This window comes from Zonotrichia leucophrys, chromosome Z (assembly GCF_028769735.1).
Source record: "Zonotrichia leucophrys gambelii isolate GWCS_2022_RI chromosome Z, RI_Zleu_2.0, whole genome shotgun sequence".
Lineage (NCBI taxonomy): Eukaryota > Metazoa > Chordata > Aves > Passeriformes > Passerellidae > Zonotrichia > Zonotrichia leucophrys.
Window position 1 is genome coordinate 30,535,344 of NC_088200.1, and position 14,102 is coordinate 30,549,445.

The 14,102-nt window shown below is 39.7% G+C and overlaps 1 protein-coding gene across 5 annotated transcripts in view; it reads right to left on the reverse strand.

Annotated features, from left to right (window-relative positions):
- PDE4D (phosphodiesterase 4D) overlaps positions 1-14,102 on the reverse strand; it is a 350,628-nt gene that overhangs the window by 37,673 nt on the left and 298,853 nt on the right. For all 5 annotated transcript variants that reach the window (XM_064735824.1, XM_064735825.1, XM_064735828.1 and 2 more), the window contains exon 6: positions 5,403-5,515. In XM_064735824.1, the coding sequence (XP_064591894.1) occupies positions 5,403-5,515 (113 nt within the window). The remainder of the gene's footprint in view (positions 1-5,402; positions 5,516-14,102) is intronic.

Here is a 14,102-nt window from a genome sequence, read left to right on the forward strand (position 1 = left end):
TAAAACAGATGGATGGACTAAACCAGATTTCAGTCTGTCATCAGCTCCGTTTATTCTGAGCCTGGGTAAACTCAGAGAGCTACTGTCAGCCTGGGGTTACACAATAATGCTTCTCCATTCAGTGGGGGCTTTTGTGTAAGAGCTGCCAAGGGGCTCTGGCCCTGCTTTTTTCACCCCAGCAAGGGTCACGCTGGAATGCTGGCAGCAGGGCTTTCCTGGGAAAACACAGTGATGGTCACACAGCACCTCTGTCTGAAGCATTTTAGGGTTTATACATGGTATATCATTTGACTTAAGTAATAAACTTAGCCTCACTCTTTCCCCAGATATTATGTTAGTCAGCCACCCGTTACCTGTGTGAGCTTTTTAGGGCTGAAAAGATGAAAGGAAAAATACTTTTTAGCACTAAGATTACAAAACTGCTCAAAGTAGCAGAGGAGGAAATGTTAAAAAAAAAAAAAGTAACTGAACAGATTTCAAGTTGCCTTCAAGTATCATTTTGGTTTACATTAAATATTTATAGGTAAGTATTTTTTAAAAATAAAGTACCATTAAGATTATTGTTTCAAAGTACATAGAATGTGATAAGTTCAGGACTTTTAATATAAGTCCTGTGTTACATTAGGGTAGGCTTTGGACATTAGCTGGTTGATAAAATTGGTACTTTGGGTATTTTCAAATCACCAAAAGAAATCTCAATTTTTTAAAAAAAAAAGTGAATAGCACTAGTAACTATCTGTAAATAACTTCTACTCTAATCTGTAAGCATTTGCACATACTGGTATACAATCCAGACAATTATAGGAAAGTCTATACTCTAAAAGTAGATTTGTAGTTAACAGACTGACTAAATGAAATCAAAATTTTCTCAGCTCTAATACCTAAAAGAGATTCCTGGACAAGGGTGTTCATTTGCACTTGTAGTGGGAAAAAAGTGCCCTATGACTGACATCTCCTAAACTCTTGCTGTTTACCAGTTATTAGCAAATCCTGCAAAAAACATCATCTGCAGGAGAGCTAAAGCTGAAACAAAAACGACTCAGTTTGAAACTTTTCCCATGTCTAAGTTCAGATACTTAGGCACATAAAGCACCCAACAAGAGATGCTTGCAAAATTGGGATTACAGAAGTGAAAATACACTTTTGCAAACAAGTTTCATTATACATACTCCTCCATGTTTGACTAATCTACAAATAGTCAGTCTAACAGAGAGGAATTGCTTCACCTTTATCACTGGAATTTTTGTGTATTGTCTATGACAGAATAACTCAGATACATAAACTAGGTAGTGACAAACTACATATTGGAAGAAGACAGCTCTTCTCTCAGAAAATTTAAATTCTATTAAATATTGCTTTAATCTTATTTAGCAGGAAAAAAACCCCAGAATGCTACTCATTAAAAAAAAAAAAGAAAGAAAATATTACAAAGAAAAAAAATCAAAAAATCATCACTCTGCAACTTGGAAATTTTAAAATATCATTTGCTTTTATATGTGCATCAAAGTGCAGCTGTATCTAAAGTTAGAAATCACAATCAACAAGTTAGTAGCCTCCTAAACCCCATATTTTTCAGGAGATATTACTCACAGTTCAGTTTAACAAAAGGTGATATGGGTTGGGATATGTGGAAATCTGAACAATCAAATAATTACATCCAATTATGCCTTGAGATCCTACCTCTAATGACCCAGCTTTGCAAACTATTTCCTAAAATTACATTTTATCTGTTCAAGAAAATATTATTCAGAAAAACACAACAACACTACAGTCCACTAACATCAGGCAATATTAAGATTACATGATAAAGAAAACCAGACAGTTCTCCAAAAATGAAAGACATTTTAGTCAATTTTCTGAATTTAAGGTGCTTCTTATATGTTTGCTTTGGAGCCTTTTAAAATTTTAAAGGGTTTCTAGGGGAGAGCAAAGATGACAAACTTCCTGCACTTTTAAAAAGCTGGTTTTCTCCTGCTAGAACCCCATTTCAGAAGCCAGCAATGTAAGTAAACACCACTGTTTACTTATGTAAGATTCATAACACAACAAGTGACCATACAAATACATACTATGTCCTTTCAAAATGACACTGATTTACAAACTATGCCTATGGGTGCACCAGTTACTTCACATGCAATGGCTGCAAGAATTTGGAAATCTTTGTATCATGGAGATGGCTGGAAAATGGGAAATCATCCGGATATTTCAGTCATACTGATGTAATGCAGCCAAGCACCACAGCAGGCTTCCTACAGAACAGATCTACAGCCTGCTTTCAAAGTTTTTGGGTAAACACTTAGTCCCACAACATACCAGGGCACATCCAGAGGTTGTGGATAGCATCCTGTCACTACTGCTTTAATCAATTTTAAGTAGGGAGAAGAAGGATCTTCTTATGTATCTGCGTCACTCCACTTTCCGTCATCCAAAGCCATCAGCTGGCACGTCATAGACTACTGCTAATTGAGCTTGATGGGCATGTAAACAAAATAAATATCCCTGGATTGGGATATGCTAATGCTAGTCCAACGCAAGCATTACAGCAGTAAAGGGATTCCAAACAGATGAAGCCAACAGTTCAGACTGTCAACTCACTGCATAGAAGGCGACTGGAGTTAAGACTCACTCCCTGGATTACTCCAAGCATTCAGGACATGAAATACTGCTCCCATCCTGGTTTTTTTTCCCCTCTACTATGGCAGTCTTTCCACAATGGACAGAAGTTCTTACCTAGTGCAGAGTTCAATTCTTACGCCGCCCCTTATGTCTTGCATTTGTTCACACAAATAAAGAAAACTAATACTGATGTCAATGCTGTTGCATACAAAATAAAGGGGAGAGAAATAAGTAAGGGAAGTAGTTGAAAGACCAGGGGGAAAAATCACCCTATCACCAATCAGTCAGTCTTGTGAGTTAGTTCTTTGAGAGAGCCAGATGAAAGGAAAGAGAGAAATGCTGTGAGAAACTATGTCCTTCTGTACCACCAACATTCCTTTTCCTGACTTTCCCATCTGATTTTACAGGACCTACTCTTCAGATTGAGAACAAAGTACTTTTGCATGTTCACTTCTGTACTGAAGTCTGTGTTCTCAGCCTTGAGCAAAGCTTTTCTTCTTCAGTTTCTCACTACGGTAAAGTAGTATAATTTATCTATATGCCTCACTGAGAGTGTTGAAGTTTGCAGTTATATCACAACAGGAGGCATTGTATAAATGCTGGGTATGTTTCAGCAAGAAGAATTGAAATTATTCTTCAGAATAAACTGCTGTACCCCAAAATGAAAACCCTCCTGCATTAATTATTCTCACACTATGGTACGGGCTTGCTGGTTTATATTCAAGATTGTTCACATGCTTGTTAGCGGCACAGATTTACACTTTGTTGTTGCTTTTGGCATGGATTTTTTTAGTGTTTTTGTCTGTTCTTTGGGGTTTTTTTAAATTATTTTACGAACCAAAACAAAAACCTCCCAAATGAACACTGAAAGATGTTCATACAAACAAATTTGTATACAAGGAGTTAGATTTCCAAAAATACAGTGAAAATACTTAGTTATTCAAACAAGTACAAACAAAACATAGTATCAAACTCAGCAGCACCTCTAAGTCTACCTATAAATCCAAATCAGTAGTCAAATTTTATTTTTAAAATGTCCTTTTTTTGTAAAATTCTGAATATACTTGGCAAACCCTTAAAACATTGATTTGCAATTAATTTTACCTCATTCTAGAAACAGCTTACCCTCACTGTTAATCAAAGACACTGCATATCTTATCTATTATAGGGAGTTAAGAAATAAATACTTGAAGAAAATGCAGCATTTTGTGAAAGAATGGTTATACAAACATCACAAGCCAGGAAATTGACAGGTGTTCAAAGTTGTTAGCAAGAAAAGACCAGGTTGCCTGTGTCAGTCTGATCTCACTCCCTGTGAAAACAAAGTCTCAGGGTTAAACAGTGCTGGAACAACCTTGGAAACTCTTGACTTTGTAGCTTACAGATGCATACACAATAGGTACTGAGTAACAAGATCTTTCAGCTGCAATAAAAACAGAAAACGCAGTTCTGAGAATAGCGAAATGCCAGGCAGGAAACTCTTAAAACAGAGATCAAATTCGTGCTAAGCGTCTGTAAAGCCAAGAAAAGCACAGGGAATATTACATTGTGGGATTAAACTGCACAAGTGTACAGACACTTCATAACTGACATGCAGGCACACTTCAACAGGAACTTAAAAACAGTCAATAATAAACAGCAGATACTTGGTAAGAGCAGTCAAAGCAAGACAGTAGAGTACTAAGAAAGCAGAATCTGAGTCAAAACTATCTTCCAACCTAAAATAATAACTACAACTGAAAAGGTTAAAAGATACTAAAATAAGAGCAGTCAAAGCAAGACAGTAGAGTATTAAGAAAGCATAATCTGAGTCAAAACTGTCTTCCAACTTAAAATATTAACTACAATTGAAATGGTTAAAAGATGCTAAAATATCATCAGCTGCCTTTGCAGACATAACAGTAGCAAAACTATCCTGTGTAATTAAAGATTTCTTATGTTGTTCAAGTACTCAGTTGATCAAAAATATAAAACTAAATTTTGAAGTAATACAGCACTTTTATTAATTCACCTTTTAAAAAACTAGCTCCAGAAATGTACCTGCATATTTCTTAAAAATCAAAATCAGGAAAGAAATTTTACTTATGGATGAAAGATATGGAAACTCAATTTCAAAATGCAAAGCCGAAGCCATACAGACCATAGCAGATCCCATCACAGAGTTCCCAGCTAATGCAAATCCTCAGCTTCCAGGATGCGAAGGAAGTGCGCACTCTGTGGCAGAAGCACACCTCTGGATGTAGGTGCCTATTGTGATGGCACTTTGGTTGAGAGCATGTTCTTTCATAACAAATAGCGTTATGAGAGGTGTCATCATCATTGTTTACAAGTAAAATCCACCATACAGCTCCTCTGGGCTCAGGAGCTATCTTTATCACTTTTCATGCTACTTTCTACACCGTTTCTAGGAAAGATCCCTAATTCTGTATGGGGTTCTGTGAAAAGAAGGAGCAACTGAGGAGATAATTGCCGGCAGCCCTGAACAATCTCTTTTTGTTTTTAAACTGACGCACACAAGAAAACAGTTTAGCTTTACAAGACCTGCATCACTTTTACAACTTGCACTGAAATTTAAAAGAATTGGTGCATAAAACCACAACATAACCCGTTCCCTCTCCCAGACCTACGTTTGGACACTGCTTTCCTGGTCAAGTCTCTCCGTCCGGAGCCGCTCCATCGCCCGGACCCCTCCGGCCGCCCCTGACCCAGCGCAGCCGCGGCTGCCGCGACCCCGGCCCGCGCTCCGGGGGGAGCGGGGCGGCGGGGCCGAGCCCGCGGGCTCCTACCTTGTTCGAGGCCATTTCGCTGACGGAGTGCCTGGTCTGCAGGGTCTCAAGCTGGTCCAGGCACCAGTCCAGCTCCTCCATGGTCTCGCTAGCCAGTTTTTGGTAGGCCTCCTCTGCGAAAAGACAGGGAAAGGCGCGCTCAGCTCGCAAGCGTCTCACAGGGCTCACGGGGAGCGCCAGCGCGCCCATCCTGCGCTGCCCGGAGCCCGGACACGGGCGCTGCTCCCTCATGCTGCGGGAAGCTGCCCCTCCGCTGGGACGCGCCCTGAGGAGACACCGGGGCGGCGCGGGCAAGTAACTTTGGTGCTGCGGGGCTCGCCCCTGGCCTCGGCTCGCCGCCGCCCGGGGCCGCTGCCGCCCGCAGCGCCGCCCCCTGAGGGAGGCTCCGGCTCCGCTCCGCGCCCCGGCCCCGCGGCCGGGCAGGGAGGGCGCGTAAAGCGCGGGGCTCGGCTGGCCAGGCACCCACCGCCTCCCACAGCCACCCAGCCCCTGCCGGCTGGAGCGCTGAGCCGTCATCCCCGCCCTTCTCTTACCTACCGACGGCGGCACCATCAGAAAGCAGCCGGGCAACCTTTATAGAAGCGTGGGGGAAGGTGTAAGAGCACATGTGAGTGCCCCGAACCACGCCGGCCCGCCGAAGCGCCAGCTGTCAAAGGAGTGCTCAAATAACTGCAGTCGTATTTGTTCTAACCCAGAGTCTCTGTGTGTGTGTGAGTGTGTGTGTGTGCGCGCTAGAGCAGGCACAAAGTATTGCCTGTTGTCTATAAGCACAAAAGAATCGATGAAAAGGCTTTAGAACTGGACATAGGAACACAATATGGGAACTGACCATGATATTACCAAAACTGCTAAATATTCAATTGGAACTAACTGTCTTGCAGAAGTTTCAGTTACAGACAGGAAGATGTACCCTTCTTTAATAACTCCCCAACAACAGGAAATCTGTCAGTATGCAAATGATTTCAGAAAAATAATCCTATATAAAGAGGGCAAGCCTCACCTAAGCCTGGCTATTTTTTATTTTAATGTAGATCTGAAGGCAAGAATGCTTCTCCACATTGAACTCAGAGCTGAGTGAGTTCTAGCCCAGGTATCTCATCCTGCAAGCCGTGTATCTGAAACATCAAGTTTTGAAACGGCTGGCATGGACACATCTAGATCAGCTACATGCAAATTTTCCTCCAAGGGAGAGAAATGTTTCTTCAGTGGGCTGGTTATGGGCATCTATAACATCTCCCTTGACTTGTTTCACATCAAATTACCCTATTTTAAAAATGTCAGACAAGCAAAACTCAGAAAAAGAAATTAACTAAAACTCCTTTTCAAATAAAACATCCCAGCATGAACTACTGCCAAATAGCTCAGTGCATTACTTTACAACATCCTGGATGTTTTTATGTTTCTGAGCACATGTTCAGAAACTTCAAGTTCCCTCACAACTTTCAAACTTCACATACTTGTGGCTATTGCAAAAACACCCTACAATTTTGAATAAAGTTCACTATCATCTGAAAAATAGTAACACAGGAAGAAGTTTGAATTGAGATTAATTGGCAGAACCATTTAATGAAAATTTTGCAGTGTTTGCCACTTCAGTAAACACATTAAACAACACTCAACAAAAACCCTTCCCATTAAATTGTAAACTCTGTCATTCAGATGCATACTTACTACAAATGCTCATCCAAAGGAATTTCCTGGCCAATAAAGTCAGGATTTCCAGCCTGTTTATCTATTGAAAGGGAATCCATAATGGTCTATGATACAACACACATCACAGATCACTAGTTCTTGAACACATTAAAACAAATTTGTATGATGTTACTTTCCTGCTAGCCTGAAGTCTGCCCAATAGCAATTCTTGAAAATCAGATATTGGGAACCATGTTTTTCTTAACAAGATCTTCTTTCTTAACACCCCTTCTAATATTTAAGAGAGTATGTAGAAGTATGAAAACCACAAAATAAACTCAAGGGATACAATATTCAGGTAAAACTAATAAAATGTTCCGTTTGCTATTTATTTAGCAAAAATATATACATTACCAATGGCACCTTACATTCAGAAATCTTTATCTCTTGTTTACCTTACCAGTACATCTCAAAGCACATTAGAAAGCAGAATCCATCACTCACAAGTACCTCACCCTCAGGTTGCTTCTCACAATCTCCCACTTCAGACTGCCACACTTCAAGGGTCTGCGACTGCTGTGGGGACCCGACTGACCACTCAGGCTCAGTAAAATTCTGATGGCCAGTGCTAGGCTTAAGACTTGCTGGACTTGGCACCTCCTGACAATTCTTAGAACTCAGAGCTGTCAGACCAATCTAAATGGAAATAAAAGGTTTTCTAAATGATGGCAAAGTACCCATCAAACAAGCACACCTGCAGTTCTGAAGGGCAGAACAACCGTAGGAAAGCTTTTTCCTGAACAGTACCAAAGCTCTAAATTTGGCCCACACTTTTGTTGTTATACAATGTGGTGGAAAATGTTGAGGTTAACAGCTTTTCAAGTATAACACTCCGGTGCCACTAAGCTAAGAATAAAAGAATAATTATCAGCTGTGCAGCTTTGAGAGCCTCACAACACTGTTTCTGACTTCTCTGTTACCTCTAAGATAGCACCCTGTAATTAGATCCAGGACTGATATACCAATTGGGTTTTTTTGTTTTAGACACATGATCAAACTTTCCCACCCAGATGATGAAGTCTTTAAACAGATTAACTTCTGTAAATTAGAGGCATCTTGAAATGTCAAAGGTTCTTTTATGTCTCATTAGACTCTAATATGAGGAAGAGAACATTTTAACACCAACTGCTTTAAGAATTTGCATGTTATTTTGTATATGCTTTTAGAAAAAAGGAAGTGACAGCAAGTGTTCTCTTTTCAGTTTACAGATTACAGGCAATTCCAATATATGTAGCTTTCAATATGGTACATAGGAAAATAAAAACAACGAATGAAAGGCTAGCAGAAAGAAAAAGCTCTACCATAATCATTTGGCACTGCACAGCTATTAAAGAGTGTTCTGCTGTCTGTGTTTATAAAAGACTTGATTCTTAGCACACTGCCTAACACACCACCATTGATGGCTGCACTTTAACTCACATGGTTATTTGGGAATGATTTCTGTTCAAAAATTTTGAAGAGAAAAAATTACTATATGGCAATACTTATGTAGAATGTCCACTTTACGTAATGGTTTGTCACGATTTTCATATATGTTATTTTGCTACTCCTGGAGAACAAAAAGCAATATTATACTTTTCTGCTCAAGCAGAAAAGCACTCAAGTGTATTTGTACTAGTCTTTGTAGTATTTTAATGAATTTCAAAACATCAAAATAAAAAAATAAGTACAGATTCTTCATTATTGTCTGATCAGTTGAGATCATCTAAGTGACGCAAAGATCCTGGAAAGAGTTGACTCAGCAAGGACACAGTGAAGGCCTCTGACAGCTTGCCTTAAAATGGGAGTGTCTTGGAGGCAAGACAAGAACTCTGCCAAGCAGTGATGTGATCCAGAGAGTCTTGGCATGTGTACTGTCTTTTGGAGCTGCAGGCTGCTGGAAGAAGCTCTGAAAACCTCCAGGCTATTCTAAATGAATGGAAGGTCTAACCAGAAAAGGAAAGTCAAAGAAGGTGTGCACCCCCGATAAACAATGCTAAAAATAAACTGGTAACAACAGATTAAAAGAAAGCTGAGGTACTCAACAAATCTTTGTCACAATCTTTTTTTCTCTCTTTGCACACCTCTTGAGAGGACAGACAGATGGAGACTGGGATAGCAAAGCCATTGTAAGGGAAGATCAGCTTTGTGAACACCTAAGGACCCCTAACATAGACAAGTCTATGTGACCTAATGGGATACATCCCAGAGTCTTCAGCTAAACGGCTGATATAGTTACCAAGCCACTCTCCGTGATATTTGAGAAGTCATGGCAGTCAGGTGAGAAGTCCTTTGTGAGTGGAAAAGATGGCACATTGTGCCATCTTTAAAAAGGGTAGAAAGAGTATCCTGGGAAGTACTGACCTGTCAAGGTTACTTCTGTGCCTGGGAAGATGATGGAACAGAGCCTCCTAGAAGCTGTGCTAAGGCACACGGAGGACAGGGGGGTGATTTGAGAGACCAGCACAGCTTCACCTAGCATAAATCCTGCCTGACCAACCCAGTGGCCTTTTGCAGTGGACTGGCTGCATCAGTGGACAAGGGAAGGGCTGTGGATGTCCTGGACTTCTGTAAATCCTTTTGCATGGTCCCTCACAACATCCTACTCTCTAAACTGAGAGAGGTGAATTGGAGAAGTGAACTACTAGATGGATAATAAATTGGTTGGATGGTTACATCTGGAGGGTTGTGGCCAAGGACTCAGAATACCAATGGACATCACTGACAAGTGGTGCCTTCAGGTGTCTTTATTGGGACAAGAGTTATTTAATATCTTCATCGGTGATGCAGATGAAGACATTGAGTGCACCCTCAGCAGATTTTCAGATGACCCCAAGCTGGGTGGTGCTGTTGACACACCTGAAGGATGGGATGTCATCCAAAGGGATCTGGACAAGCTGGGAACATGTGGCCCATGGGAACTCCATGATACTTAATAGACCAAGTGCTTGTGCTGCATGTGGGTTGAGGTAACCCCTGGTATCAACACAGGCTGGGGATGAACAGATCCAGAGCAGCCCTGCCCAGAAGGAATTGGGGGTGCTGGTGGCTGAGAGGCTGGACATGCCCCAGCCATGGGCACTGCCAGCCCAGAGAGCCACACGTGTCCTGGGCTGCATCCAGAGCAGGGTGGGCAGCAGGGCAGGAAGGGGATTCTGCCCCTCTGCTCTGCTGAGACCCCACCTGCAGGGCTGCATCAGCTCTGGGCTCCCAGCACAGGAAGGACATGGAACTGCATGAACAAGTCCAGAGGAGAAGAAAAGCATGATCAGAGGGTTGGAGCATCTCTTCTATGAGGAAAGATTGCATTGGTATAATTTTACCTGGAAAAGAGAAGGCTTTGGGGTGACCTAATTGTGGTTTTCCAGTACCTGAAGGGAACAGTCAAGGAAGATGGAGATAGATTTTTTACATGTTAATGTAGTAACAGGACAAGGGGGAATGGCTTCAAACTGAAAGAAAGCAGATTGAGATTAGGTATTGGTAGGAGGTCTATACTGCAAGGGTGGTGAGGCACTGGAACAGGTTGCCCAGAAAAGCTATGGATGCCTCATTCCTGCCTGGAAGTGTTCAAAGCCAGGTTGGATGGAGCTCTGAGAAATCTGGTCTGGCAGAAAAAAAAGTGGCCTTGCCAATGGCAGGGGGTTTAGAAGTAGATGATCTTCCAACCCAAACCATTTTATCTATGATCTACTGTGAGATTCAGACCCTGGACATCATCCCCAAATTTTCTGTCCGTCTTCTTGTTCTTCAGCCTACTGCTTGAAGTTTGGAGCAACAGAATTGCAGAACCAAGACTTTTCAGTTTCTCTTACAGCTACCATTTCAATAAAATCCTCAGACGTTCAAATCAATAATTTTTTTCTGTAAATAAGGATGTTCATACTTAAGGACTTAACTGATAGCCTAAAATTGAAGTGACTGATATATTTAGTCAATATTGATAGTTTCTATTAATTATAGCCATGTTAGCTCTTATTCAGAACAGAAATATCATCCATTTTCTTGCAACTTGATTTTTTTTATATCTACTGAGAAAAATCACACATATTGTGACTTAAAATGTTATCTTTGTGGAGTGTTCACATGTGTAACTGTTGATAAAATGTACTTATGAAAGATATTTTTGTTCAACATCTTGAAATTTGTGCACATCTCTCTACAATCACATGCAAACCAATACCATTGATCAGATTTTAGAATGAGCATCTGAGAAAGCCACTCAGCTGCAGGAGGTTTCTCATCAAGTGCCTTTAAGGTCCCGCTCATAACACTCATTTTTTTCCATGCTAGGAATATCTCCAAGTTTCTTCTCAAAGTAAAGAAAAATTCCTTGTACATGTTAGTAGCCTTACACATACAGAGACAGTCCAAATGACAAGGATATACTGCTTTTTACAAGTAGCACTACCCTTAGGCTGTGAAAACTGCCTTATCTCCTTGAACAGAGAAGGTAGAAACTTTCTGGGTACAATAGGAGGAAAATGATAAATTCCAGTTATGCTCAACTTGTCAAAATACTTGATTAAAGTTACATAATAAAAAAGAAGTGCATAAAGAATTGTACAAACAAAACACACATTAAATGAGGATCTAGAAAAACACAAATTTTTATTTCTGAAACAGATTTTATTCCTCTCATGGTCTTAGAACAAACCAAATATCTCATGTAACAATATCTCTGTGTACCAAGATTCTATGTCAAGGGCAAAAGGATAAAAAGTATGTGCTTATATTGTTATGAGACCAGGTAACAGGAACACTGCAGATATCCAGGAAGAACTTACTGGGCTCTTGAAACAGGCCTATAACAGTTAGTTTAGAGTAAATAAAAAACTTCTGATTCCTTTAAATAAAGAGCTGTATCATTAGGCTCTCACTATATGGTTCATTTTCTCTGTGTGAGACTGCTAACTTGTGCTGGCTCTATTTTTTCTGTAACCATTTTATGTATTTTTTGGAAAAAAGGTCTGAAACAAAGTTACTCATATTGATATAATTTGCCCCAAAGTCTGGAAGAATTTCTGTATGAAGTATTTGCAAATTCACCTAAACAAACAGTCCTGAGATGCCATAGTAAGGCAGAATATTAAAAAAAAAAAAAAAAAAAGTGTTTTCAGTTGAAGCCAAGCAGGAGAACATGCATTCAGTACAGAGAGTATATTTAAATAATTCACTGCTTTCAATGACAAAGCACACCAAAATTTTGCAGTGCGAATGTTTAAATCCACTCTTTCCTATTACCAAATATCCAGAAAAGCCAAAAGAAGGTTCTTCTGTTATCATTCATCCCTACCCAGTGCTCCCTGCCTCTCTGACCCTCTGACCAATTTGGCATGGTACTAACACATTCCTTACTCCACTGCCTGTAAGAATTTGGTAGAAGGACCACCGTCACTTTCTCACTGAAGAAAAGTAGTAAGCCTTTTCATCAAGCAATCAACCTTGCCCAAAATGAAGCAAAAAGGGGAAGCTCTTGATTTTCAAGTAGCTCAAGTGGTAGAATGTCCTTTTAATATATTTTTATTGTTTTCATGAAAAAAACTTAATTTTGAGAACAGGTCTGTTTCTTTTTTAAATTTCTTTTTCTCCCAACAGTTATGAGAGAATTTTGTCAATTCTAGTTTCTTGTGGGCAAGGAGTTCAATAATGGATTCATTGCACAAGTTGCTTTCTTGTCCTATTTTTTATCCTTTTGTACCTAGAAAAAATACTTATTCTAGTGGAAAGGGTATATCCTCAAATCAATTTCCTCTGCAGCTGTAAGCCAGTTTCTTTCCAAGTAGAATACTGCTGTTGATTCAACATAATGAGAGAAGTGAAAGGTTTTCAAAGTGGAACAAAATCAGAGGCAACAGGCATGAACTAAACAACAGGATGTTCCCTCTGAACATTGCAAAACTTTCCCTGTGAGGGTGACTGAACACTGGCACAGGTTGTTCTGTGAAGTCTCTATGCTTGTAAATCTTCAAAAGCCATCAGGACATAATCTACAGCTGGCACTGCCTAAGCAGGGGGATTGGACTATGTGGCCTGCAAAAGTCCCTTTCAGTTTCCACCACTCTGTGATTAAATTAGCAATTGAGAAAATAAAAGCCATTTTTGTAAAAAGTGTGTGGCTCAAATGGCGATGCTGTCATGTTTGCAATTCTGTAATAGTCTTTGGGGATTAAAGGATATTACACTGCTCCCATCGGGATTTTGCTGAAGAGCCCTTTTCATATATATTTGTATGGACATTATGATGAAAACAAGAAATAAAAATCACTAAATATAAATGTGTAAAATTTCTTGTCTGAATGGATACTCTTGTCAGATTATTCCCGGTGAATATGTGCTGAATCAGACCCTTACTCTACAAAATGTACAGATCAGTCCTCCATCTCTTGTAAAATTCCATACTTCTCTGTGACAGTGCTGAAGAAGTGAATAATCCTTTTGCCTACAAGTATAAGACTAAGATGGTGCATAAAGCCTTGTTTTAGTTAGGTAATTCTAACAAAACTTTTACTATTGTCATAAATATTTTTATAATCTCCTTGTTTTTTGCTTAACTACTTATAAATATATTCAAAACATTATTCTAGTAGTACTCAAGAGACATATTCAGGGTTAGATGGCATAAATCCATTAACATTCAGGGTCTTCTCCCCTAGTTTTTTTTTCTGTTAATGTTCTTCCAGTATAGACAAATAGGAAGTTTCTCCCCTTCTACACCTGCAAGTCCAATTTTTCTTCTCATTTTGCTTTTTGTCAAACCACAGGATAATATGAAAGACAAAGAACATAATACGTAAAAATCAAAACAGAAATTAAAAAAAACAAACCAAGTAACATGATCCAACCTACAAAACACAAAACTGAACCATGGAAGTTATCAAAAGCTTTTTTTTTAAAGAAGGAAAAATAAAAGTAATGGTTTTAGTCCCAGTAACAAAATTCATGTGTGGACTTCACCATTTCCAGCAATTGCATTTTAAAAACAAAATAAACTGTTCTGAGATCTGGGGGCCAACACCACTTTTCTCC